The sequence below is a fragment of the Coffea eugenioides genome, chromosome 2 (assembly GCF_003713205.1).
Source record: "Coffea eugenioides isolate CCC68of chromosome 2, Ceug_1.0, whole genome shotgun sequence".
NCBI lineage: Eukaryota > Viridiplantae > Streptophyta > Magnoliopsida > Gentianales > Rubiaceae > Coffea > Coffea eugenioides.
The window spans coordinates 44,558,954-44,585,708 of NC_040036.1; the positions used below are offsets into that span (position 1 = coordinate 44,558,954).

At 34.7% G+C, this 26,755-nt stretch overlaps 1 protein-coding gene across 1 annotated transcript; it reads right to left on the minus strand.

The window, feature by feature from the left end:
- Positions 1-120: 120 nt before the first annotated feature.
- Positions 121-18,460, minus strand: LOC113763514 (CSC1-like protein At3g54510). The gene is made up of 10 exons (XM_027307346.1): positions 18,063-18,460; positions 17,505-17,645; positions 15,440-15,503; positions 13,120-13,332; positions 10,986-11,156; positions 9,769-10,067; positions 7,847-8,126; positions 7,396-7,674; positions 5,255-5,488; positions 121-558 (listed from the first exon to the last, which is right to left on the minus strand). The coding sequence occupies exons 1-10, from the start codon at positions 18,344-18,346 to the stop codon at positions 403-405; spliced, it is 2,121 nt and encodes a 706-aa protein (XP_027163147.1). The 5' UTR covers positions 18,347-18,460; the 3' UTR covers positions 121-402.
- Positions 18,461-26,755: the final 8,295 nt, after the last annotated feature.

Consider the following 26,755-nt stretch of genomic DNA (forward strand, 5'->3'; position numbering starts at 1 on the left):
AAAGTACGTCCGGAATTTTGATTGACGAAAGTGTGTTTATAGTTTAGATTACTGAACTATAGTTAAAACATCAATCAGGTGGCTCAATTCTGTCCCAAATATAAACCTTTACACTACGAGTGAAACTGAAAACATCAGCAAGCAGGGGAAGAATCCACTAAAATGACGCCAGTTCTTCAAAATGAAGTAGACGAGTACAACTGAGAAACGCTTCACACAAGATTGAACTGTAGTTGTGTTTAAAATATCAAACAGATTCTTTGACAACCTCTACTTAAGCTCTTTAACAGCGAGATGTTCTTACACCGAGGAAATCGATGGCAGCTGCATTCTGTATCTTGTGAATTAAGCATCCAAGAGATGGTTATGAATCGAGATAGGAAAATGAGCATACTACGTGAGTCATTTTGGGGATATTAATGGCTGTGTCGAGCAAGATTCTTCAACTTCAAAGTCAACAGGTCGCAAAAAAGGAGGGCAATAAGCATCAAGTGCATTTTGTAAGTTAGCCTCCATCAAACCATTTTGCTCATCAAGTTCATCATTTTTCTTTGCATCCTGAAACAAGACGATATAGGTGAAAATCACTTCACTATTCGTAATAGCATTTAAATCGGATTTTCAAGGAAGTATAACATAACCTATAATGGACGCAATGCAAAACTTCAAGTGCAGATATAAAACAAGTAGGGCATCTTCTCTTAACAAAGTCGGGAATGGAATGTTAGCTAATAGGTCTATTATATATCTAGTTTTAGTAGTAAATGAATGAAACATCTTTCCCGCACCACATTTTTTCAACAAAAAGTTCTGAAAATTTTTATGTACATTTTAGATAACCAAGAAACTAGAAAAGTCCCTGAGTAGACATACCTGCACAAAGGCAGAGCAGGCGCAACAAAATTCATCTTAAGGCTGCTCAGTGATATGTTGACTACAAGATTTGATCATATCTGAGTAGGCAATTGTCTTCATGCTGCTTATCTTGCTAAAAGTACGTTAGATTTTAAGATTCCTATTTTTCTTAAATGTCTTTGCCCAACTCTAGTGGTTGGTGGGGTGTATTTTTTTCATGGCTGCAGGCAGGTAAACCAGAAACAATATCGTTTAAAATTTGCATTTGTTAGGTACACTGCTACACAGAGATGTAATATCCTATCATCTCCCACATATTTATGTTCTCAAACATCTTTAGAGGGATGTAACTATATTATTGAGGCAGAGACAACAGTGTCCAGTAGTACCTTCTTGTCCCTGGTTCATATATTGTGAGGAAAAATGACAATCCTCCTACTACAGAGGCTCATGCCAAGTAGGAGAAGAGGAAACTTGCAGTCTGAAATGAGCAGGCAGTAATTGAGAGAGTGACTAGGATATATTTTAGTAATCTCCTCGTCAAAGGAGGATAGAATAAGTTGTGGAAATTACACCCCAGAACTACTTCTTCATCTAATTCAGCTTTTCTCTTGCTACATGAGCCGATGTTTCTTGACTTGCAGCTGCTTAGCAATACTAGTTGCCTTCCTATCGCATTTAGGGAATGTGGAATGATTACTGATGATGGCTTTTTCTTTTTTTCCCCCACTACATGAGATGATGTTTTCTCCTTACAGATAACAGGTTTTGTGGTACCACATCAGTATCCAATTAAGCTTTCTTTAAGCTTTGTATTCCTGTTGCAGAAACTTGAAAGGATGCAATTAGATACTACGTGGAATATGCTAGAGGTGAGAGGACAGAAAGAAATGGCACTTCGCAGACTTCATTGCGGCAGTCAGTTGCAAATGGATGTTCTACTGAGCTGAATAGACAAATAACAGATTTAATACTAGTTCGGTTGCTACACGTCTTTGATTACTGAGAAGCACCAAGAGCAAAAGGAATTTTATGATGGGGGGCTACCATTTCTTCTTTGCTAACTTGGACTTTAAAATAATTGAAAGTCAACTCACACATCTTCTGGGACGGAAGAAGTTTATATCTCAATACCCCCAACCCCCCCATAAAAAAGAAAAAGAAAAAGGGAAATCAAAGGAAGATGTCACCTGGTTTTGCAGCTCAATTCATAAGGACAAATTACACTAGTAAATAAAAGTCTCCGTCTATAGGTTTGGGAGATTCCAAAATCCAGTGGTGAGATTTGCTTTAGAAAGAGCCATCCAGAGTGTGTCATGTTCATGCACTTGGCCAAAACTACTATGCTTATTGTTTGTTAGATATTTTGTTTCTAATACAGAATGATTCATAAGGGAATACTCAGAAAGTCCCTAGGTGGGGAAATTGAAGTCAGAGATGCTGAAAGACATAAATATCTTAGCATTCAAGTTGCTGCATACAAAGAGGCAAGGAAGTACAGTTGGGCAACTAGCAAGTCGGAGTAACACCTAAAGATCTTGTTATAAAAATAAATGACACTTATAATGGTGATTAGGTGAAAAAAGAGTAGTTAAGATCATTGGAGACTGATTTATCTTTCTCTTACCTGCATTAATAAAGCTTTTGCAACTGCAAGTTATACCATCTGCATATTCTTTGTATGCCTCATATATGAAGATCATTAGATATCAAAGCTGGACTAAGAGAAGGAACATTATCTTCACAGCCCTGACTTTAGAGAAGGAATATTATCTCTAATCATGAAGACTGGAAGTAGAAAGCCTTCGTTAAAGCAGATTGCCTACGGTCCTTTGATGATAGACAGAATTTAAAGGTTTAAATATTTGTCTTGCAGGAATATCTTGTCAAATGGAGAAGCAAGAAAAAAGATGTAAGGGGGCGTTTGGTAAGAGGGTATCGGATTCGGGGAATGGAATGAACCCCATAAATGGTGTTTGATTTACTGGAATGGGAATTGAAATCTTGGAATGATTTCTAAAAATTTGGTGTTTCTCCATTCCCAAGTATTTTGGTGGGTTTTGTCCGATTCCCAAGTTTGATTCCAAGAAACAAATCCAATTACATATTATAATTATACAATGATATAATTATATATTTATTATATTTATTATATATTATAATATATACATATATATAATATATTATAATTATAATATTAGTACATTATATAAATATATATTATAATTATTTAGTTAAATATAATTATATTCATATAATATATATTATAAATTTATTAATATTATATAATAATATATTTATAATGTATATGTATATTTATAAATGCATATTATATGTGCATATGATTATAATATACACATGTATATAATATTAATAAATATAATTATATTTATATTTATATTTATTATTTTAAATACAATAATATATAATAATTACTATATCTAATATTAATATGCATTATACTTATATAAAATATGAGTACAATTAATATTTATATATTATATAATTATAATTATGTATTTATTTTATAGCGTTTGTATAATTATAATTAATTATATATATAATATTTAATTTAATTAGTTACAAACTTATAATAATGATGTTATTGTATTATATAATTATATATTATAATTATTTAGTTAAATATAATTATACTTATATAATATATATTATAAATTTATTAATATTATATTTATAATATATATGTATATTTATAAATGTATATTATATGTGCATATAATTATAATATATACATGTATGTAATATTAATAAGTTATATAATTATAATAATTATTATTTTAAATATAATAATATATAATAATAACTATATTTAATATGTAATATATATTATATTTATATAAAATATTATTATAATTAATATTTGTATATATTATATAATTATATATTTATATATTTATATTATAACATTTGTATATTTATATTTAATTATATATATAATATTTAATTTAATTAGTTACAAACTTATAATAATAATATTATTATTTATATGTATTATATAATGTATATTAATTTATGTAATATAATTAATATTATCCATTCTACTAATAATTATACATGTTTACTAATAGAAATTATTAATTAGTTAGACTAAATTTACTAATATATTTATACTAATATATTTAATTAGTGAAGATTTCTTATATCCCATTTACAAAGAGCCAATAACTATCATTTACAATGGGGTTTATAATATATTTATTATATTCCATTCCGAAAGAGTCGACGAACCAAACATCAACTATAGTAATGATACGCATTCCAGGTACTTGAACCAAACAAATGTATTGGAATGAATGACCTCATTCCAAACCCAAGATATCCGATTCCGAATCCGAATCCAATACCGATGTGCGAACCAAACGCCACCTAAGAGTTCAATCTATCAATGATGCAGACAATGGTTATGACTCATGGGCTTCTTGTCCTGCGTTTCCAAATTTGTTAAAAATATGGCCAAGGTTTATCGGACAAGGTCTGAATTGTGACCATAAGCTTTCCAATATAAATGAAAATTGCTCAAAACCCAGTCTTACATGACAGAACGAAGCATAAAACAATAGGTACATAATACATATAGAGGAGCTTGAGTTGGCATAAAATTATTGCAGCTTCTGATAGTAAGTCCATTAATTCCAGGGTATTGAGTTAGGGGTGTTACCATATTTTTTCAGGTACTACAGTGTTATGCTTGATATCTTTTAATAACATTTAAAGTAAGTGACAGCACACTTCTTTATGTTTATTTTACACAAAAATCCTCTCCTCTCTGTCTCTGTCTAATTCTATTCTCTTCTTCTCTCATCACATTTCTTCTTTTGTATCAATCTAGCAATCTGTGACAGAAACACTGTTGCTTAAGATGTAAGACAAACTTAATCGATCAAGGATAGTTTTTTCTTACACAAAACTTTAGATGTATAAAATATCGTAACAATTGCAGGAAAGTTATCCATGAAATCTTTTATCAGGCTGATTATCAACCTGGGAAATATTTATGGTGACATAGAAACATGACCGAAGACAACCTCATGCCTGTTATTGAAAGCAACAACTTCCATTTATATAGTGGTTCTCAAACAAACCTCATTATAATCCTCTGTACTGGATATCCTGTATTAAGGATAGGTAGGTCTTTCTTAAGAGTGTTGCAATAAATTGATGTCCATGACTGAAGTAACAGTCTTACATTCAAGTCCCTCGCAGATATAAATTTCACATGAGAGGCATTTCTACATTAGCCTAAAAAAAAAAATTAAATTGTGGCAGCAGTATAGTGGTGAAATCTTAAAAGAAATGGGAGGTTGCCGTGTCAGTTAAGAATGAAAATTAAGAAAGAAGAGCAAATAGTTTACCACAAGCATTGGAAAAACAAACTTACCTGCATAGAGTATTTGTGAAATGTTGGAACAAACCGCCTCTTGCAGTATTCATTAAAACTGAAAGTGAGAAGAAGTAGAGGAATTGTAGAAATGGATGCGGAGGGCTTTGACTTCAGTCCAAAGACACCAACCATAGTTATTTGCATTAGGATGAGAGCAACAAGAATGTACAGATAAATGCATGGCCAATATTGACCACATGTCTCATAATAAGTTATATAAACATCTTCAATCTGCCATAAAATGCAGGACATCTGTTATGAATATATTTTGACTCCAAGATTATAGTCACTGTGCTAGTTGTATAAAGTGGACGTATCACCATGAGAATGAAAACAAGCAGGAGACATCGGTAAGCAATAGATGAAAGCTACCTCAGGATAAAAAGATTCTCCATTCACCAGCAAACTATTCATATTAGACAAATGTTCCTCACTCGAGGAAAGCTTATAAAGGTAGCAAAACAGGTGCTAAATAGCTTCATTGTGTAGACTAAAGGCAGGAAATTAATGTATGTCTTTGACATGCTATTCTTGGATGTCGAGTAAGTCCAATACAACTAAATTCATGGACGACAATTTGACATAGTACCTAATGTTTACCCCACAACCCATGTTTTAACAAATAATTAATGTTTATTCAATTCAAGGTACATTTTGTAAATACAACCACCATCGATGAATCAAAGTGTATGTCTTTGACATGCTATTCATGGATGTCGAGTAAGTCCAATACAACTAAATTCATGGATGACAATTTGACATAGTACCTAATGTTTACCCCACAACCCATGTTTTAACAAATAATTAATGTTTATTCAATTCAAGGTACATTTTGTAAATACAACCACCATCGATGAATCAAAGCAGTGCCTATGTAGTGTTGTCAACTTGTGAACAATAGTGATTTAAGGTATTTGCATAAAGTTTTGCTTACTTTAGAGGAAGCAGCCCGTTGCACTCTTGCCACAGTTGCCCACATCGTAAAACCAAGAGCAACCTATGCATCTTTTTTGTGCATAGGTGTTTTCAAAGATGTTTTCTGGGCGAGTCCTTGGGGTGGGGCGACCCTCAAATGCCCCAAGGCGATTGAATGGGGCATAAGTGTTACTGGGCATTTGCCCCATGCTACAGGGCGTACACCCTGGTGTTTAGGGCGTTAGGTGTTTGGGCATTTGGTGCTTTTTCTTTTTCTTTTCTTTTTATTTTAAGTTTGAACTTTGAATTTGTTTTTCTTTCGTCCTATCTTAGTTTCCTAACTCATTATTTTTCTTTAGTGATCTTCAAAAATGGATTTCATCTGTTTTCTCTTTCAAAATTTTTGAAAAAAATACAATGTAGAAGCATTTATGACTTTGTTTTTAACACTGTTTTTCCTTGTTGTTGATGCCAAGTTATTATTATCTTCTACTAATAAGACTAGATGACTAATGTATGGTTTAGACTTTAAATTTTGATACTTAATGATTTTGTTTCTGAAGGAACATAGGTTGTAGGTTCAAGCAATTGAGCATTAGCCTTATAAATTGAACACTTTGCAGTCATGAAATCTCATAATTTCTAACAAAAGTGTATTAAATTTAGGTTTGTGATTTTTCTTATAATGTTTTGTAGTTTTCTTTAACTTTATCAATATTTTGTTTCTATTAGTAACTATTATACATATATACATATATATATATATATATATATATATATATATTAGTATTCTTATATTTTTATCTTTTTAAATGTATAAAAAAAGTCAAAATTTGTGGGGCATGGCTTTCGCCTTGTCTAGCCAGACATTAAATGCCCAGCCCTCCTTACCTTTTAAAACATTGGTGCATAACAGGTTTTTTGAGCATATCTGATTCTAGATTTATTACAGCAAAACAACCTATTGAATTCATGTAATGCATAGACTCATCATAGCATGTCATGGCACAACTTTTAGCATGTCTGTGAGTGCACACATATGCAAGACTCCACAAAAAGATTTTGTTCCAACTTCAAATGCACTGAGAAGCATTATCAGAACTGTTTATAACAGTGGTAACAAATAGACCATCACATGATTTGAAAATTGACAGGAATGCAAATTGTGATAAATTTCAGAAGTATGAGATTCTCAATGATTTCTTGAAGGATATAGAGATAACCTGGTTAATGAAAACAACATAGCCTAGCAGGAAGTAGCCAACTAGAAATGGCAGAAGCAAGGGCGAGATAATTGCATATACCATGCCAATCAGTATAGAGAGAGCAACAAAAGGAATAATTCGGTAATAAGGTATTGAGTTAAGATATGCAGTTTTCCTCTTTCCGCGGTGCCATGTGTGGGATTTTATGTAGTTCCACATGAATAATCCTGGTTGGAGAATCTCTAAAGAAAATCCAAACAGCCCATTTGTCAAGATGTATGTCATGAAAAAGTCTGCCTGAAACAAAACACCAAAAGAAGTATAGCAAGGATTAAACAAGACAATTCTTTAAATCAAACAATGTTTACAACCACCAATTCAAGTGTAAGGGTCTTTTTTTGTATTGTCTCATGTTCAATCCATACAAGAGATGGAAATAGAAAGCAAATATCCAGAAAGTTGCTCTTACTTGGGCAGAAACAGCACTGGCTAGATGACTGGGAAAATCTTTAGGATGAGTGAAAGATTCCCCAATTTGGTCTAGTAAGGATCCAGATAATAAGCTCAAGAAGAATGCATTTCTCACAAGAAAATAGAAGACCATATTACAAGCTTTTATATCCTTCTTACTCCTTGAAATATAACCCGCCATTTGTGCCATAGCAATCATGCAAAAGGGAACAATGTAAATAAAAAAATTCAGAATCACACTTGGAAGATAGCCTGTCACAATGGATCTTAGTCCTGGTCTGGAGAAAATTGTACATGTCAGAGAAACAAAAAAAAAAAAAAAAAAAAAAAGAGATCAGTTTTGCTGGTCTTACCAAAAACTCAAATCATGCAATCACATTGGATGGAAATGCCAAAAGTAGAATATGGATATCAACTTTAAACACCCCCCCCCCCCCCAACAAAAAAAAAAAAGACTGAGTCCCTAGGAAGATGTCCAGTCACCTCCCCCCTTCCTAACAAAATTTTACGAAGATTAAAAAGAGAAAACAATCATAATTAGAAAGCACAAACTTTTAAATGAACATATTAAGTCACAAATTATCTCGTGATTCATCATTTGCTGTTCTTTCAATGTATTCACTTATAACAAGGACCAGCTTAGGTTCAGGACCTGCATTTTGGTGTATTCTTTTTTCTTTCCTTGATCTTTCCTTTCATTGAATTCCTGATGCAGTAAATATTTTTTTTCTTGTCAAGTCCTCTTGTGACATGAGTTCTCTTTTAGGCAAAGGACAGAGTATTCTCCGAGGATATCATTACATATAGGAGAGTAGGGCTTATCCAACTGCAACATACAAACTGCTAATGCTTTTCATTGTCATTCCAGATTCTAAATTTTTACAAACTCCTTTCTTATGAGGGTAGAAACCAAAGCCACAATTTCTTGAAAACAAGAGGCTCTAGCGCATAAGACAGTAAAAAAAGGAAAAACACATACAAACAAAAGCCAATAGATTCTTTAGCGATAGGTTCTGAAATTAGAGAATCGCCGAAGTCCATGTGCCTTAGTATGTTAAACAACATAGGAAAAACATATTTCAGCAGGCTAAGGAAAATACTGCAGGAATAACTATAAAAGAAACACAGGGCATATAGGAACAGGTGAATCTAGCGCATAAGACAGTAAAAAAAGGAAAAACACATACAAACAAAAGCCAATAGATTCTTTAGCGATAGGTTCTGAAATTAGAGAATCGCCGAAGTCCATGTGCCTTAGTATGTTAAACAACATAGGAAAAACATATTTCAGCAGGCTAAGGAAAATACTGCAGGAATAACTATAAAAGAAACACAGGGCATATAGGAACAGGTGAAATTATTTCTTCATTCTTTCTACTTTATTAAACTTAGCATATAGCAGTAATAGCTTCCTTTCAGCTCAGCCCATCAAGGATTATTCTGTAAACAAGTATAGCTTTTGAAACCCCTTTTACTATCTCAATTTTCTCATGCAGACAAATGAAAAGAAATTTATACAGATTTAAAGTTCCAATGATATTCTATTTGCACCCAATTTTGTAAGAGTTGAACCTCTCTGATTGTGATCTAAAAACATTGTTTCCTGCTTCTATCATGCAACAGATCCTGGTAATCATTAAAGAATAAAAGAGCAGAACAATTTTGGTGAGACAGCATTTTGTACATTATCCTGTCCTGCACTTAAAAGAGGAAGAGCAACATGATAGTGCACAGAGAATAAGATACTGGCATAGCAATTAATGAAGCACATAGTTTCTTTTATGGGTAGCGATAGAGAAGTTTTGCTGCAAACTTAAGCTGTCTGCTATGTGCAGTTCTAGGTTAACTGTATCAGCTAATTCTGAAAACCATTTTCAAGCAGGATTCTCAATCACAAATATCAAAGATGAGAAATCTTACATTAATTGCACTGCCATTGCAGGTGGAAACCATTTTCGTAATTTTTCAAATTTTGCAATTCCTTGAATAGCTGTGACAGGGATGGCAAAGAATATTGTGAGAAGTGATGCTAACAAGAAGACAACAATTTCATGCAGCGGCAGATGTCGATAAGGAATCGCCAAATTACTCCAGAGAACATCCCTTGGTTCTGGGGCTATTCCTGTGATCCATACTAGAGGATTTGAGTGCTGTTGAGATTGGGCAGCTAATGCAGCACCCAAGCGAGACCTGAACGTAACAAATGCAACAGGCAACTCCTACACAAATGAAGCATGACAATAGAAATCTGAATATAAAAAATTCTTGACAAACTAATTTATTTCGTCCAACAAACTTTGGGATAAACTGGGAGCATAACTGATATGCTCAGTGATGGATGTTACATGAATGTGGGGCATCAGACGAAGCCTAGAACATGCATGGCACATGGATGTGAAAATCTTGAATTTTAAACTGATTCCTAATTGTCAGTAGAACTTTTGACCAAGAAACAATTCACATCACCCAGCTCTAGCAATCATCGGGGACTGTAAAGCTTTGCTAGCTGCAACGTTCAGTATAGAGTAAGAGCATGCAATGTAGTTTCTAACTTGTAATCTAGGATAGGTCATCTTGATAATTAGGAATTTTTAGGCTTCGATCTGCCTCCTGGCAAGGGAATGTTTTAGCCGAAGGTGTTTGGGAAATTGCACCACCAAATAGTTTTCCCAGACAGTTGAAAAAAATAATAATAATAAGAAAATAAAAAAAGCCGTTGCTGTGTATCATGGAGAACATTTTTTTAGTTTCTCATAATTTCACAATGAGCAATCTTCTCCTCAAGCCACTCATGGAACGTGCAGTATAAAATATAGGAAATAGCAGAAGCAATCACAAAGCTATCCACATTAGCCAGAAAGCAATATCAACAATCAATTTTTGCAGTTCCACAGACGTTAAACACTAAAGCAGAACATGAATCTTGACAAGAATCTTTGGACGTTCTATGATTTGCCAGTAACTGAAGAAAATCCCTTTTTATTCATGAACTTTACTTGCAAAGTTTAAACCAAAAACACCAGAATGGTAAATCATATCTCAATCTGAAAAGAATAAGTTGTCCAGTAATAATAGCCAATACTGATGACAGTACTCAATAAAGAGTATAGTACCATGATTCTGATGATTACTTTTACCTTTTCTGAAAGCATCGCCTCACCCCTTATGTGTCGTATCTTACGACACACATCTTGAAGCATTTCTTTGAGTATTTCTATTTTTGAGCTATCTGATCGTCTTGTATATCTATTAGTCAATGACTGCTGTGTCAATTTCTCAATCCTTTCTCTGATTGATTTGCCATGAATCTACATCCAATATTATCTTGTGATTAGTAGTGGTTCAGGAAATAGGCATTTAGATATTTGATTAAGATGACAGATACAGAACGAAAATTTAAGGATGGTACAATGAATGTTATCATAGTGTTACACTGAATTTCCTCTTCCAGATGGTAAGAAAATCTCTGTGCCCATGCATCAGCGAGAAGTAATGATTGCACTACTAACTTTTTTGGGTTTGTACGTGAAGAAATAAAAGCAGGCATGCTTTCATTTTCAGATCTAACATGCTCTACTCACAATCTAAACTACAATATCCAGTCAAAAACCATGATCTCCAAACCCATACTTAGTAAAGATAAAGCTACTCAGTGGTTTTACAATCAAAGGAATGACGTGAATTTGTATAACAATCTGCTAAAAACATTTCATTTTTATAGTGTGCTAGAAATATGACTACCAATTAAGACTCGTAATGTATGTCAATGAAATTCATTAATTTTAACAAAAATATATATTAGGATGGTGGGCAATTTCTCAATCAATTGCATTTTACAATGTATTAAGCAAATTAGAGCTAGCTTCACTTATGTCATGCATCTGTCTTGCTTTAACTTTAACATGTGACTGATATTAATGCACCTGCAGCATAGCATAAACAGGTTCTTTCTCAAATGTAGTTTTTAAACTTTGTACGGTATGGAGTATATTTAAGTTACTTCATTTCATTAATTGCAAGCCAATCATCCAAGAAAAATGCTTTCTGCAATTCTTAACCCCTGTCAACAAGACATTCACTGTTCTTATCACAGAAAAGCAACATAGCCAAATCATAAATACAGTGTAGAGCAGTGCAAATAGCATTCTATGCCAGTGTAACTTAACTTCACATCCGACTTTCCTGACACAAAAGAATAGCTCATGTAACAGTGGCTCCATTAACCCTCACAATCGGACTAATGGAGGCTATTTAGAATGAATGATTGACATTTTACAGAAATGAAAATTTGATACTGGCAAATTCCATAATTACAGAAATGAATGATTGACATTTTACATAATGGAGGCTATTTAGAATGAATGGAGGCCATTTAGAATGAAGTTAAGTGTGGAATTTGATACTGGCAAATTCCATAATGGAGGCTATTTAGAATGATTGACATTTTACATAAAAGTGGAAAATTTGATACTGGCAATTTCCATAATTACAGAAATGAAAATTTAGAAGTGTGGACTCCCAATTAATCTCTACATCCAAAAATTTCGGTTTGTTGCACTGACTACCATAGAGAAACGAAAAGACACTGTACATAACACTGATGCAACTAATAAGGGAGGGAATACCACCTGAAATACAACCTCTACCTACTGATTATTTGATTCCAATCTTTTCATCCCCCCTCCTTTGGCACTTTTCGGAATAATGTACAAGCACACATTACTAACTTAAGACCAAATAAACTGTCATGTTTTGGGTCAACTATTAACTCAAAAGGAAGTGACCAGTAGACAGGATACACTGTTACTTTGGTTAACTCAGAACATAACAAAGTAACAAACATTAGCCAACCACCTACATTTATGCAGTACATATTCAATAAGCAAATAAAGTCATAGATTTTTGTATCCCTTAATCAATTGAGCATACTGGTGAAGACAAGTATGAAATATTCTATGATAAACAACATATAGATATTTCATCTGCAGCCACGATAATAGTACCTTGATTTCAAATTTCTTTTGAGATGGATCTCAGATTCTAAGCCTATGCATTTTAACCGTAGAAAAATGTCAGAGGCTGCTAAACTGAGGACATTAATCAACATTGATTTACAGCTAAAGTCTAACAGATTATTACTTTCCTTCATCTCAGGTTGGTGTGTTCCAAAGGGACAAATATACTCCTCAAAATATGTATCAAGATCAGTGTAAGGAGATCTTTCTTTTTTTTTTTTTTTTTGGTGAGCAGCACAATGAGAATAATCCTTACTAGCAACTTTTCGAGTTCCTCGCAGTCGTACAGAATCTGATATGATTGATAAGAAGATGGATAGTGTTTAGAAAAAAAGTGATCCACACAGCAACCATAAGCTTTGTGCTCATTGCAAAAAGGGATCTCTCGAACTAGGACAGTGAATTGATCTGGTCGATGCCTTAAGTTATGTAGCTGCTGAATCCTTTTCAACCAGATATCTTTATATTCCTGACCGAAAAATGAAGCAAGGAACCAATTGTTAAAGCCACTTGTCTAAAATTAAAAGAAAAACTTCCAAGAAAAGAAATATGACCTTAGAGTGAACATCAAACTGATCTACCTTTGAATAGAATCGTACCATTCTGAACATATTCAGCAATGGGGATAGATTGAGCTTCTAAAACTGTTGTTTGATTGTATGAATGAAAAGATGAGAATATAGTACCATGCATTTACTTCAGTGTGCTGCTTTTTAATAAATTCACTATTGGACCCCCTAACTAACGCAAGAAACGATGCAGTACTTGTCCTTGATTTTTCTTTTTGTTTAGACAGTCCCTGCTTGTGTTACATCACTTCTACAAATCATGTTTAAGAATCTTACCTACATGATGCAGGGATTCCGAGAAATAACATTGAAACATCTATGACTACTCTACTCATAAAATTTCTAACTGTTACTGCAAATCTAAGGAAAAAGTCATGCTGTCCCCTAGGTGCTCTGACTGTGCATCATTTGAACGTCTAAATATGTCCCTTTCTCTTTCTTTAATTCTTGAAACAACTATGCCTTTCCAATAAGAGAAGTTTTAAAAGAACAGTGACAATCCATGATACTTCTGGATATAGAAACAGGAAACTAGTTCTTAACATCAAGCTACCAATTATTCAAATTCATGTCAAACAACCAATGTGATGGTTCAAGATGGTTGAAGTAGTTTCTTGATTTTTATTTGAATTTTTTGACTGTTTTGATTGGTTTTGAACAACAATTTCTTCTTTTGTAACCACTTTGAGCTTTTATTTGTCTTTTCTTCAAACTTATTTAAGGACAACAGGCTCTTTGAAGCTCAGTTAAGCTTTGACAATCCTTTTAAGGTTATGTTTTAGAGAAACATCACCATCACATGTCAGACATGATACTTTTGGACCCTATCAGGACCATTGATTTTCTAGAAATGAACGACTTCGTTCAATATTTTAGATGATTTTTCTTGTCCTGCATCTTTTACGCAATCTTTCAAATCCAGACCACGTGAAGACTTCCATGAACAATCTAATACTAAATGTTCAAGTTCCTTGAGATCTACTAATCGTGAAACACTAACAGAAGTATTCTACCTCTTAGTTTGGTGATGTAACGATGTAAAGGTTAAGCATTGGACTTGAAGTACAAACTTCTTTACTGAGAAAAAGCATGAAACTGACAGTCAAAGCTCAGAGTTCTTTGCCAAGAACTCACAATCTAAGATGATCAGTCGCTAAATTGAGACCTTAAAAGGAAACCCAGAAGAAAAGAGGGGAAAAACTTTGTGATTCAAGTACCAATAGTAAATTAAAAAACAAATATGACCAAAGGCTAATTTTTTTGGTGGCTGTTAACAGCCCTCTCGAATTGAAGATTACCAGTTAAAGCATGTATAAATAAGGTTTCAGAGATCGGAAAAAGAAAGCACCAAACTTCATACAGAAAATGCTCAAATATATATATGCCCATTGCATAGACTATGGATACTCCTGTGAGTGAAGAAAATGCTCTGTTGTTCTCTTAATAGGACTATATTCTAACCATCTCTCTTCTTCTCTTAATAGGAATATATTCTAACCATTCTTTTATCTTTCTACACAGAATTTCAACTGCCAAGCATAATTTTATCATTTAAACTATCAAACTCCATAAGAAGCCATCCCCAAAACTTGCTTCCGAGGATATGATAGATTAGAGATCAAAGCTACAGAAATCCAGTAGTTGCTGTTTGGATTCAGGAAAACAATGGATCAATGAGTCATGCCAACAAGAAAAGTACATAGTTTCATTGTCAGATGCAGCCCTTCTACTTAAGCTACTTAGCCATTCATTGAGTAAAACAGTTTACAGCATGTGATGACATATATGATGGCAGTATTATTGCATGAATCCTTATAGATTTAGCTTTAGTGTCTCATGGGATAGGTGGAATGTCTATCAATAATTCCTGTTTTTAGTAAAAATGATACCAACTGCGGGGGAAAATTAACCCATCACTATGGGAACTCTAAACATAAGATACTGATTCGCTGGAGCTGCTGAGAACACTTTTCATATTACTGTGTAAAGATCAGAGCATAGTGATACCTTGTACAATAGGTATAATCCATAGCAAGATATAAAATACAAGCAAGAAAGATGCACCCACAGCCTGCAAATAGCAAACAAATTAATGAATAATATACAACATCCAATTAAAGAAGGTTTTACCAACAAAATATTCTGATTGAAGGTTAAAAATCAATCCAAGCAAAAAGAGAATGTTGTGAACATAACAAAAGTGGTCAGAGTGTGCAAACAACACCAATTAATAGACAATAAACAAAGAGGACTGCCATGACTATAAAAAAAACAATGGCATAGCCACAATGATGAATCTAAACAAATACATGCAAAAAGAAAAAAAGAATTGCCTGCTTATCATCAATTTCAAGAATAGTGTCTCAAGATACAATAAAAAGGAAAGTAAGAAAACAATACAAAGGATACCACAGATATACCACTTACAAAAATTAACATCCAAGAAGAATTAAATAGAGAAGAGAATCCAATGACAAAGTTAAAAAAAAAAGTTATACAAACTCCCTTCAATTAACTGTCACTTGCATTCATGGAAAGCTATACTAATTTGACAAGTTTTTTTTCCCATTTTTTTCCTTAAACCTATTGCCAAGGATAGGAGGAGGGAGAAAAAAGATCATTTCAGTCAGGATTCTACACCCATGGTACCAGTGTTGCCCACCAAGCACACAACATAAGGCCAAGCTCTATCTTTTACAAGTCTTGTTCTCATTATGCTCCATTGTATCTCATGTCTTCCACATACCTCTTGACAGAAAGCAAAAAGAAAACACCAACAATTTTGTGTGGATCCATAGTCAGTTTTATGAGGACCACCATGCATACAGACTTAAAGAGAGCAGCATAGGATAGCTGCTTGATCAAACTATCATTATTGCCTCAAGTGACATCTCATCACCAGTCACAAAAAAAATTCAGATTAGAAGACTACTACAGTATGGCATTATAACAATTTGTAATTGCCATTGTCCGGCAAAATTCCAAGTGAAATTTCTTTTCTCTGAGATCATGAGTTTATGCAGAGGAACCAATCAAGTACAATCCACAGATGCAGGACACAGTTATCTTCTTATTGGATACTGAGTTGTGGCAAAATGATCACAAAAGCAGAAGCTTTTGGTTCATATTCAACAATAGTAGTTGTTTTAGTAGTGAGTTTTTATGCTAATTTTTATTCTGGTCATATTTGAATGAAGTTAATTATCATTTCTCTCTCCACAGTTTCTAAAAGAAGTGCATAGAAGAAAATTGCCAAATGATTGCCAAGTCTGAGAACTCTTCCTTGACGAGCAAATATCCAGCTTAAAAAGAGGGTCCTCATTGTTAATTGCAGTACAAAACCACAACAAACTTTTGGAGTATTGCTAGTAATAACATATGGAGAAAATCTAGGATTTTGGATCGTGATGACTTTGACACATGTATGATCCCCTAAAAACATCAAGTAATGAGCATATACCTTGATCAAAGTCCAAACTAGGTGTTAGATGGTTGGCATAGCAAGCTGGCATTGCCAAGCCATATACTTCTGATAGTTGCACAAACTATCAGTAGTTCCTTAAAATGCAATGCATATATCTCTCTGACTCTCTTTCTAATAGATGTCAAAACGTTCTCTCCATTATAACTCTTCCACACTTCTGAATGATTTTCCTTCTAGCCTTTTGTATTTCTCTACGACAACACATCAGAGAAAGAGAGAAAGGAAGATGAGACGACTAAATGCATTTACAATAAAAATTCTTGAATGAGACTGACATTTTAGTTTGAAGTCAAGAAAAAAGCAATCAGTACAATTATGCCACTAATACTTTATACCTAGTATATCTCATCTTTAAACCAAAGAACTCAATAAATAACTAGTATGCAAATTAACTCCAAATCTATTTCACAGAGGTACATTCAAGACACTTAAAAAAAATGCAACGGTGATAAAATGCATCAAGAGTCTGATAAACTAACTCCTAATCTGATTGACATTGAGGTATACATCAGTTACATTCACGAGACATTAAAAAAAAAAAAACTGCAATGGTGATTAAAATGCATCCAGAGAGTCCGATTAACTTACCTGTTAGAACCTCCTTTAATATTAGATATTGTGAAAGAATTCACTGAATGAAATTGTGAAGATAGTCTGTCACCGTCAATATAGTTAAGTGGAAGCAAAACCAATACACCAACAACACAGGAAACAGTGAAAAAATTGATCCTGAAAGTTTAAGTCTACAGAAGGTCAGCTAAAGTTCATCAATTGACATCAGTTATTGGGAAAACTTTATCTCAAAGTGCACAACATCAAAGTTTCAACTAGTGAAAATAATGGCAAAATCTCATATCTCCATTGTATCCTTGATATATCACAACAAACACTAATTCAGTATTTTGTATAAAACAGGTGCAGCACAAAGACATATTATTGAGCATATTTGATTGTCATATCAATTCGCTCTCACCGAGACCAGTGAGTATGACGTTCAAATAAATTAAATTGTTTAAGGTTATAATTAAGTTAATAACAAAACACTAGCCATAAAACAGATAAATAAAACAGGTCAAGACAGATTTTCTATAAAACAAACGAATTTAAACAGACAATAATAGCCTCAGTACCGGTTTAATGTCTCACCCGAATTTAAACAGTCTAATGAAGACGAGCACGTCAAGACCACACTGCTGAAGAATCTGCCCTTCGGAAACTCGCGATGCGCGACGAACCCATTCCAGTGAGGGAAGAAATCGGGAAAAGGTAAAACGCTCGTCCAAAAAGATATGGTGATTCAGAGAAATGGGACGTGGATAGTATATTGGTGCATTTGAAGGCTGCTTTTTCAGTATGGAAAAAAGTGAAAGGATGAACATGGCTACTCCTATGTTGATGCTGGCTGATGCCAGCAAATTTTCTGCTTTCATCTCTTATCACAGATGCAAGGAATGTGGAGGGGAACTGTATTGATTGCAGTTCGGTTGGAATATTGAATTGTTATAGAATTGTTCAGTTTTGGTTATGGCAGTTAAGTGTGAAGACTGAAGAGTATGGACTGTAGCGTTCGGAGTCGGGAAGGAAAGAGCTTGCTGCCACCTCTGCCTGTACGTGGCGCAAATTGAGTAGAAGGGGTGGCAAGAGTCAGGTTGTTCAAGGATGTAGCGGTTTATCAGAAAATTGGGACACCCCATGATTTCAAGAATTGTGAAAGTTCCTCTTGTGAAAGAAAATGGTTTCATTTAGGTCCTTCAAGAGATCAAGGTTGGCCCCCTCAAGAATTTATCAACTCATTCAACGTTTTTCCCCCAACTGATCTCTATGTTTTGCTTCTGTCCTTGAGCATGTGGTGAACATGTTGATGTGGTTTACCTTGAATTTTTGGGATGTAGCATTGGGATTGTAGATGTAACTTTTGAAGGACCTAATTGAGAATAATCTAGATTTTTATAGAGTAAAATGAAATTTGAAAAATTGCTTACGTATGTGTTTCAGTGCTATGTACAAATACCGCCACTCATGTTTCTTGTTCGGTGTCCACCAAAGAATGAGTCCACCCATCCACCATCAATGTTTGACAGACGTATTGCATCGTTCATTGCAAAAACGAGCTTTTATCAAACTCAAATGAGTTTGAATGAGCTTGCTTTGCGGACAATTTGATTCATTAGAAGCCCCTATTAAGAGGATTTACGAATATATGTAAATTAACAAAAGTTTTATTTCTCTACATACTAAAAACAAAAAATAAAATAGTTTTGCACAGTGACACTAAGATTATGCATGTACTATATGTGCTTACAAGGACCTATTTGGGAAAAACCTAATTACTAAAGAGTAAAATGCAATTATAAAAACACCCAATATGGATTGAAATGATTCTCAATCCATTTTAAAATTAAGAATTGAAATCCAATTTATGAGTTTTTCAAGTCAAAAAGTTGAAATATAGTTGTGCATTTTTGCTGTCGAAAGTTAAAACAGCGGATTGATTAGTCAAAGATACTTTTGTCATACCTCATTCTATGAACATCCAAACGAGATGATTCTTAATGCATCGGAAATCTAACTCAAACAGCTACAGGAAAGCATAGCGTTTTCAAGAAATACCTTTTGATGATTTCAAAACACAAACTTGCATTAGTTTTAGCAACTCATTTGGAACTTGAATTCATCTATAAATAGATGCCTTGGAGAGCTTATTTGCTTAACTTTGGAATCTAGATAAACTACACAAAATGTAGTCTTTCACTAGAGCTTCCTAGTTCTATAGTGTAATACAACTTGGTGTCCTTAGTTTCATCCAATCCTTGTATGTAATTAGACATAAATGGTTATAATATAAGTTTGGTTCTTGTTTTCTTAATTTTTATGTTTTGCTAGTTTGTAAACCCAGGGAGTGGATGAACTTCCATGATTTTTAAGTGAAGTTTTCATGATTATTTGAGCTTATTTCTTGAGCATATTATTTAGAACTTTTTCTTCTAAAATCATGATTAATTTGGAACCATTGGTTGTGATTATCTAAAGGTGTTGTTTTATCAATAACCATTGTGATTCAATACTAGTTCATGGATGTGTTAAACCTAGGGAGTTAACTCACTATTATAGGGTTATACCTTTATAGTTTTGGTGGCTTGTTTTATATAATTTCGTAGAATGTAATGAATCTATAGCTATTTTCATATCATGTTAGTAGGTGTGGAATAGTTATACATATGATTGGTACATCGGCGAAAGCGTGTATCACGTATATTAAAAAATTATGCCATAACTAACTAAGATAATAAACTCATTTAACTGGCTATTTCATTTGTATGAGTAGATAGGAATTCCATAACCCTAAATACATTTTCTTGTCATTGTATTACTTTTATCACATATTAGTAGTGTAGACTTACTTGCTCATTTGTGGTAGTCTAAATAACAGAGGAGTTCAAAAAACCATCAATAGTTGACAATTTCCCTTTGGAATCGACACTTAATATCCTCAATACTCGATAAACGATATATATACTTGCAGAAAATGAGGTATTTAGGTTATTAAAATTTAGTTCATGATAGAATCTTGTCAAGTTTTTGGCGCCATATCAGGGATCAAACCTGAGTCACTCGCATGACAGGCGGGAATGCTCACCACAATACTACAGCGACTACCCTTAAGATCCTGGGTTACTCAACACTTCATATTCTCTTTAATAGTTTACAAATGTCGACTATCCTAAAGGTTTGTTTATAAAGAGCTTTTTAAATTTTTGTTCTTCATTTTCTTTATTCCTCAAGAACCCACACCAACACACACCACACTTCATTAAATCTCCATTTTCAATCATTTTTCTTGCTTTAAATCACCATACAAACACCTCAAGCATCACTTAAAACAATTTTTGCCAATTAAATGATCCAAAAACTCTTCAACTTTTGGATTGAATCTCTTGAGCATAGGACTCTTGAACCATTTTGAAGTCTAAAAACTAAAATTTGGATCGATTAAATTAGTGAATTGTTAAATACTAAATTGGGTTATCAAACACATCTGAACATCTTAAGATTCGAACCCATTAAGTTTAAGTGTTAAATTGGGTTATTAAACAAGACTAAGTCATATTTGACTATTCCATGTGTGCACGTGATATTTTGATCCACGTATAAGTTTCAATTAATCACATTTCTTGCTTGGTATCGGATCGACGAACCCTACAAGTGCATAGAGTCTATCATAGAAATAAAATTTCCTGGAGTATTCCAGGAGTCGAGCCCAGAGAGACAAATTAATTTCCTACTTTAATTATTCCAACAATTTGCAAAAGTTAAATTTCACAGATTTGAATCCAGAGGCAAAATAAATGAATAATCCAATTAGAAGAGTAGTTGAGAAAACAAATAGATGAGGGACTAGGGTTTTAGGTTTTAATCTATAATTAGCATTAATTTTCTTGCTAATTTCTTGACAAGCTATAAATGCATCATACAATGGTATATTAGATTATCTCTCGATAAATCTAATGTATGTCTAATTAAATCTTACGTCTCTCACAAAATTGCAAATATTTAATTAAATCCTTTAAGAACTTAGGTGATATAATTGCATCATACAAATTTTAACCTACTCTCATGATTAGGTCAAGCAAATTTATCTATCTAATGCATAGTTGCATCTCACTTCTCCATCCAATACAAATCCAAAGATCATGTTCATGTTGATCAGGTATAAACAAGTAATTAAAGTCAAGATAGACAAATCATAGTAGAATTTAATTGGAGAAACTAATCAAAATTCATTCATAAAAACCCTAACCCTAGAATAAATTAGTTTAAAATGATTGAAAATTAAAACCACGAATTCAAAGAGTTGATACAAAGATAAGAATTAGAGTAAGAAAACTTCTCAGTTGCTCACTCTAATCCTCGCCTTGCATGCTCATTGATTGTTCAGGTTCAATCTTGATTTCTCAAGAAAGAGTTATGAAGATCTGTTAAACTAAGTTAGACTACTAGTATTTCTAACCCCCTAAAACATCTAAGCATCTCCTATTTATAGCTAGTAAAAATCATAAGTGAATTCCAATTGGAATAGGTTTCTTGTAACTGAATAAAGACGCGTGTGACAGGAATTGGATGAAGTCTGGCAAAAAGTCCAATGCAATATCCAATGTCGGACTTTAGTGAACTGCTGCTTCTTGCATTTGGTGAAATTACATCTGATGAAACATCCGATGCCAAGTCCGGTGCCGAACTTCAGTTTGTTTTCCACATCTTCGCTCACTTGTGCTTCCATTCCTCGACTTCCACAATTTTTCTTGTAAGACCCAAAATATACTCAAATGAGACAATTCTCTAGTCAATTAAAGCAGATCATAAATAATTTGACATTTAACACGTATAAAACACTCTAATTTATGTCCTATCAGTATCTACTAGAAAATAAGTCAATAATTATCGGTACTTGGTTGATAGATAAGGGGTGAGTCAATAATTGTCACCCTTGTTATTATGCTACCTTGGTTGATAGAAATATAACAACTACATATCAAGTTTATGCTAACACTCTATAGGTTTTGCATGCTACCAATTTGATATAGAGGCACCAAATAGAAGACTCCAAAATGCTTAACTCAATTTCAAGTTTGGAAATGCCATTCAACAATTGCAAACAGCTTCTAGAATGGGTTGTTCCAATGCTTCAAGTCAAGAAGTAGGCTTACAAAAAATTCAGTGAAATGGAAGTTCATCTTGAGTAGAACTACCCAGCAAGTTATTAGAGAAGCATATCGCTTTTTATATTAAATTGGGTATGCAAAGGCATTTTGGAAAAGTCATTTTCGAGGAGACATGGATTGTATCTTTACATGATTCATATCAGGTGCTCCAAAAAAGGTGTAAATTATTTCCATGGCATGGAAGAGACCTCCGCTGTATGAGAGGAGACTAGTTTTCACTTTCTACAAGGAATTTGGCGAGTATGGTGTTACAAGCAAAAGATTTAGCATTATTGACTAAATTTCAAATGTGTGCACCACAAAATTTACAAAGTGTTCTGGCAGTAGTGGAATCTATTAGTCTTGTGCATATGGTTCATTCAAGAGTAGTTGAAAAATGGCCACATTCTATAATAAACTCAAGCAAAATAAGGCGTTGATTCAACTTTTTGACACATCACTTTTAATATTTATGGAGAGGCAAATTATGTGGTAGATAAGTTGGAATACTTGCATTTACAATTTGAATTTGTGTTTTATCATATTCTTTAGCTTCCGGATTTAGTTCGTGCATATTTGCAATTAGACAGCAGAGGTTTCCTTTTGTTCATTCTTGCATTGTAAAAGAATAGTAAATCTTTTATAATATTTCATTTGTTCTTCGAGTTTAGGTTCCCAACGACTCCTCTTCATCTTCCTCCTCCCCCTACCACCCTAACTTCCAATCTCTCCCAACATTATCAACTGTTCTCAACTCTCTCTTTCTCCACACCCTCCTCACACTTTATTCCTTTCCTCCCACCCTCTTTCCCAATTCATCCCACACATTTTTTTTCTCCACTCTTCTCTATACGATTCTACACCCATATTATCTCTTCTTCTTTTAGCCTGAGCTCCTTCTCCCACAACCTTCAATCCCATTTCTTCCCTTTCTTTGCCTACTTAACCTATACTATCTTTCACTCCCCAACTTCTCCTTTCTTTCTCCATTTTTTCCCTCATAGACCACCTCTCCATTTTTTTGCCCTTTTCCCCATCCACCACCTCTCTTTCTCTCTTGTATTCCTGACCTCCCAGCCTTCCTCCACTCTCCTTTACTCAATCTTTATTCCTATCCTCCCACTCTCTTTCCACATTAACTCCCACCCCCTCCTTTCTACTTTTTTACCTAACCCTCCCAAGCCATCCACATTCACCGTTGCCCCTGCCAACCTCCTCCCTTCACACCTAAAAAACTCCTAACCTACTAGCCATCCTCCTTCACTATTAACCCTTTCACTCCCCAACTTCCCATTTTCTTTCTCTATTCCCTCTCAATTATTTTCTACTAAACCTACACTTTTCCGCCATTTCCACTCTCCAAATTCCCCTTTCTTTTTTTTTTTTTTTTATTTTCCCTATCCACTCCCTTTTTCTTCCCCTCCGAACCTTCAGCCTACCTCCTATCCACTCTCTCCGTTTCATTGCTTATTCCTGCCATTTTAATCTCTTTCCCGTAGCCACTTTTCACTCCTACCTCTTCGTTGGTACCACTTTACCAACATTTCCAAGTCATCCACCTTTACCATTGTCCCCGTCAACCTCTTTACCCCCTCCACTACAACATGCATCTACCTTCACTACTAACCCCCGTTACCTACCTTTCCTTACTATCATCGCAACCCCCATCTTTCTCCACCTTCATTGCTACCCTCCCAACCCTTTTACCTAGCCCGCCCAAACTATTTACCTTGTACCAACATCCCTACCAACCACTTTTTCCCTTCTAACCTCCCAACCTTCCATTCTCCCAGCCCCTAACACCACCCAACCCCTTCTTTTCCCCAACCCGTCCTCCCCATTACCCTCCCCACATAACAACCCCACCGCCACTTTTTCTCCCTTTTATTAGGTCTCCTAACCATCCATCTTTAAAACTTTTCCCCTTCCTAACCTCCATCACCTTCTTTCTCACCCTTTACACAACCATCAACCATCACCGCCGTCTCTGCCCTCTCATCTCTCTTCCTTTCTAATTCAACCAACTACTTCCATTTTAATAATGCCCCAAGTTTCTTTTCCTTTTTCTTCCTATTACTGTCCAACACCCTTATTCCCTCAACCCATCATTCTTCCCTTTAACTTCCTCTTATCTCACCCCCCACCTCCTAACCTTTCCCTCCCTCTAGTACTGTTCAACCCTCTCTTGCCTCCCCAACCCTCATTCCTACAATCCCAACCCCACTCCGCTCCTCCCAACTATATTTTCCCTTAATGCCTTCCTAGCCTTCTAACCATCCCACTTTTCCCTCCCCTATCACTTTCTCCTCATCGCCCCTTCCCCCCCATTACCGTCCAACACCTACCCCATCACCCTCACTTCTCACTCCTTTCAAGCCCTCTCAACCATCCTCCATTAATGCTCTTGCAACCTCATCTCTCCCTCTTTTAACCTCTGGGCCATCTCTTATTCACTAATGCCCATGCCATTTTCCTTATCCCTTCATTGTCATCCTCTACCCTTCCTACCATCTCACTCCCTCCTTTACCTTTACCACCACCCTTGCCACCCTCCTCTCCCCCGCTTCTAAAATACCCAATCCTCCTTCCCCTTCATCACTATCCACTCCACCTTCCCTCTGCCCTCTATAATCGTCAGACACCCTCATTACCCCTACTTGTCCTCCTTTTTTCACTCTATCCCCATCTCATCCCCTTCCCTCGCCCCTTCTCCCATTACTTTTCAGCCTTCAAGCCCCTTTTCTCCCAACCTGATGAGATCGATCATCCAACTTTGCAAGTTGAGCAAGTCAAGGTTCCACTAGATTCAATGACAGTGGAATTTAGGCTGAGAACATAGCAACATTGCTTATATATAGTTAACAAAAACAAAGTCAAATATAATACTAAGTCAATGTGCGAGCATAATTTCACTCAATTACAAAGTTAAATATAATGCTTAGTGATAAAATATAACTTTCATCCTTTTCTCAGAAATTTTTTCTATAAATTAAATTAGAAATATATTTTGTTGTACTATTAATTGCTGGGTTGAATATTTTTGGTGTGTGTTGGGGTTATTTAACTAGTTACTTTAAATTGGACTAATAAACTCATGATTAGATTCTTAGAGACTCTTACGCTAAACCAAAGCTCCTAGACATACGTAGGTTGGGGCCTCACAAATTAGTGGTGTCAAAGTTTAAGGTTAGGCTATGATAAACCAAAGCTGCTATTTAGCACTTGTTTTATTAAGTTTTTGACTTTGAAGTTGTAAATGGTGATTAGATCATGGATCGTGAGGAGCATCCCGCTGCTATTCACTTTGGTCAGCCCTATGTTGGACAGTTGAAGATAACCTATGCCCCACCTGTGTATAGGGGTGGAGCGCATGAAAGTAGATGCATTTGTCAGCCGCTCATACCCTGATCACATTGTGATTGAGGCAATATCTGAAAGGAACCAGCTATATAGAGAGAGAGAAATGTTATCTGCCGGCAGATTGAAGCAGCAAATGAGAAAATTGCTACACTCGAGGTTCAAGAGAGGCAGTTGAAGCAAGAGGTTACTTGAGAGTGTAATCTCCATTTTGATGAGTACATGCGTAGGTGTCTTTGGCAGGAGAGGTTTAGGAGACTGAAAGCTGCTCAGAGAACTAGGCTTGTTTCCATTCGCAAGGCTGTGTCAGAGACTTATGGTTGTGCTGCCGTTCTAGATGATATTAGCGAGAGTAAGAATGGACTTAGTGACAGGGAGTCTTAGGCAAATGCAGATATATGAGATGCACCATTCTTGTGCCATATTTGTATGATTTTCTGCTTATGAAATTACAAGCAAAGTAATGTGCAGATATATGTGCTTTAACTAATCCAATAACTCATCACTTAGGAGAAATTCTACTTGACTCCAAGTTTCAAATAGCCTGAAACGAATCAAGGTAAAGTTACTGCTGATTTCCAGTTTCCTCTTTTGAAGAGATTATTTCCTCATCTACAATCTAACCACACAATCTCAGTGCATTCTTGCTATCGACTGTGGCTTGCCTTTGAGATTGCAGCCGAGGAAAGAATCTTATGGTGATTTCTTATAGTCCAAGTACTAAACTTTCTCCCTCCTTGGGAAATGTGCCAATCTCCCTCCTTGGGCGGTTGGTGAAGCTTT

What these genes read in the sequence shown, in the direction of transcription:
- LOC113763514 (XM_027307346.1), bottom strand. Translation starts at nt 18,346, where the DNA reads ATGAAAGCAGAAAATTTGCTGGCATCAGCCAGCATCAACATAGGAGTA. An exon ending in GCAATGGCAGTGCAATTAAT is followed by an intron (nt 8,127 to 9,768) that starts GTAAGATTTCTC and finishes AATTTTCTCCAG; the next exon opens with ACCAGGACTAAGATCCATTG. An exon ending in ATGTTGTTTTCATTAACCAG is followed by an intron (nt 5,489 to 7,395) that starts GTTATCTCTATA and finishes ATTTTATGGCAG; the next exon opens with ATTGAAGATGTTTATATAAC.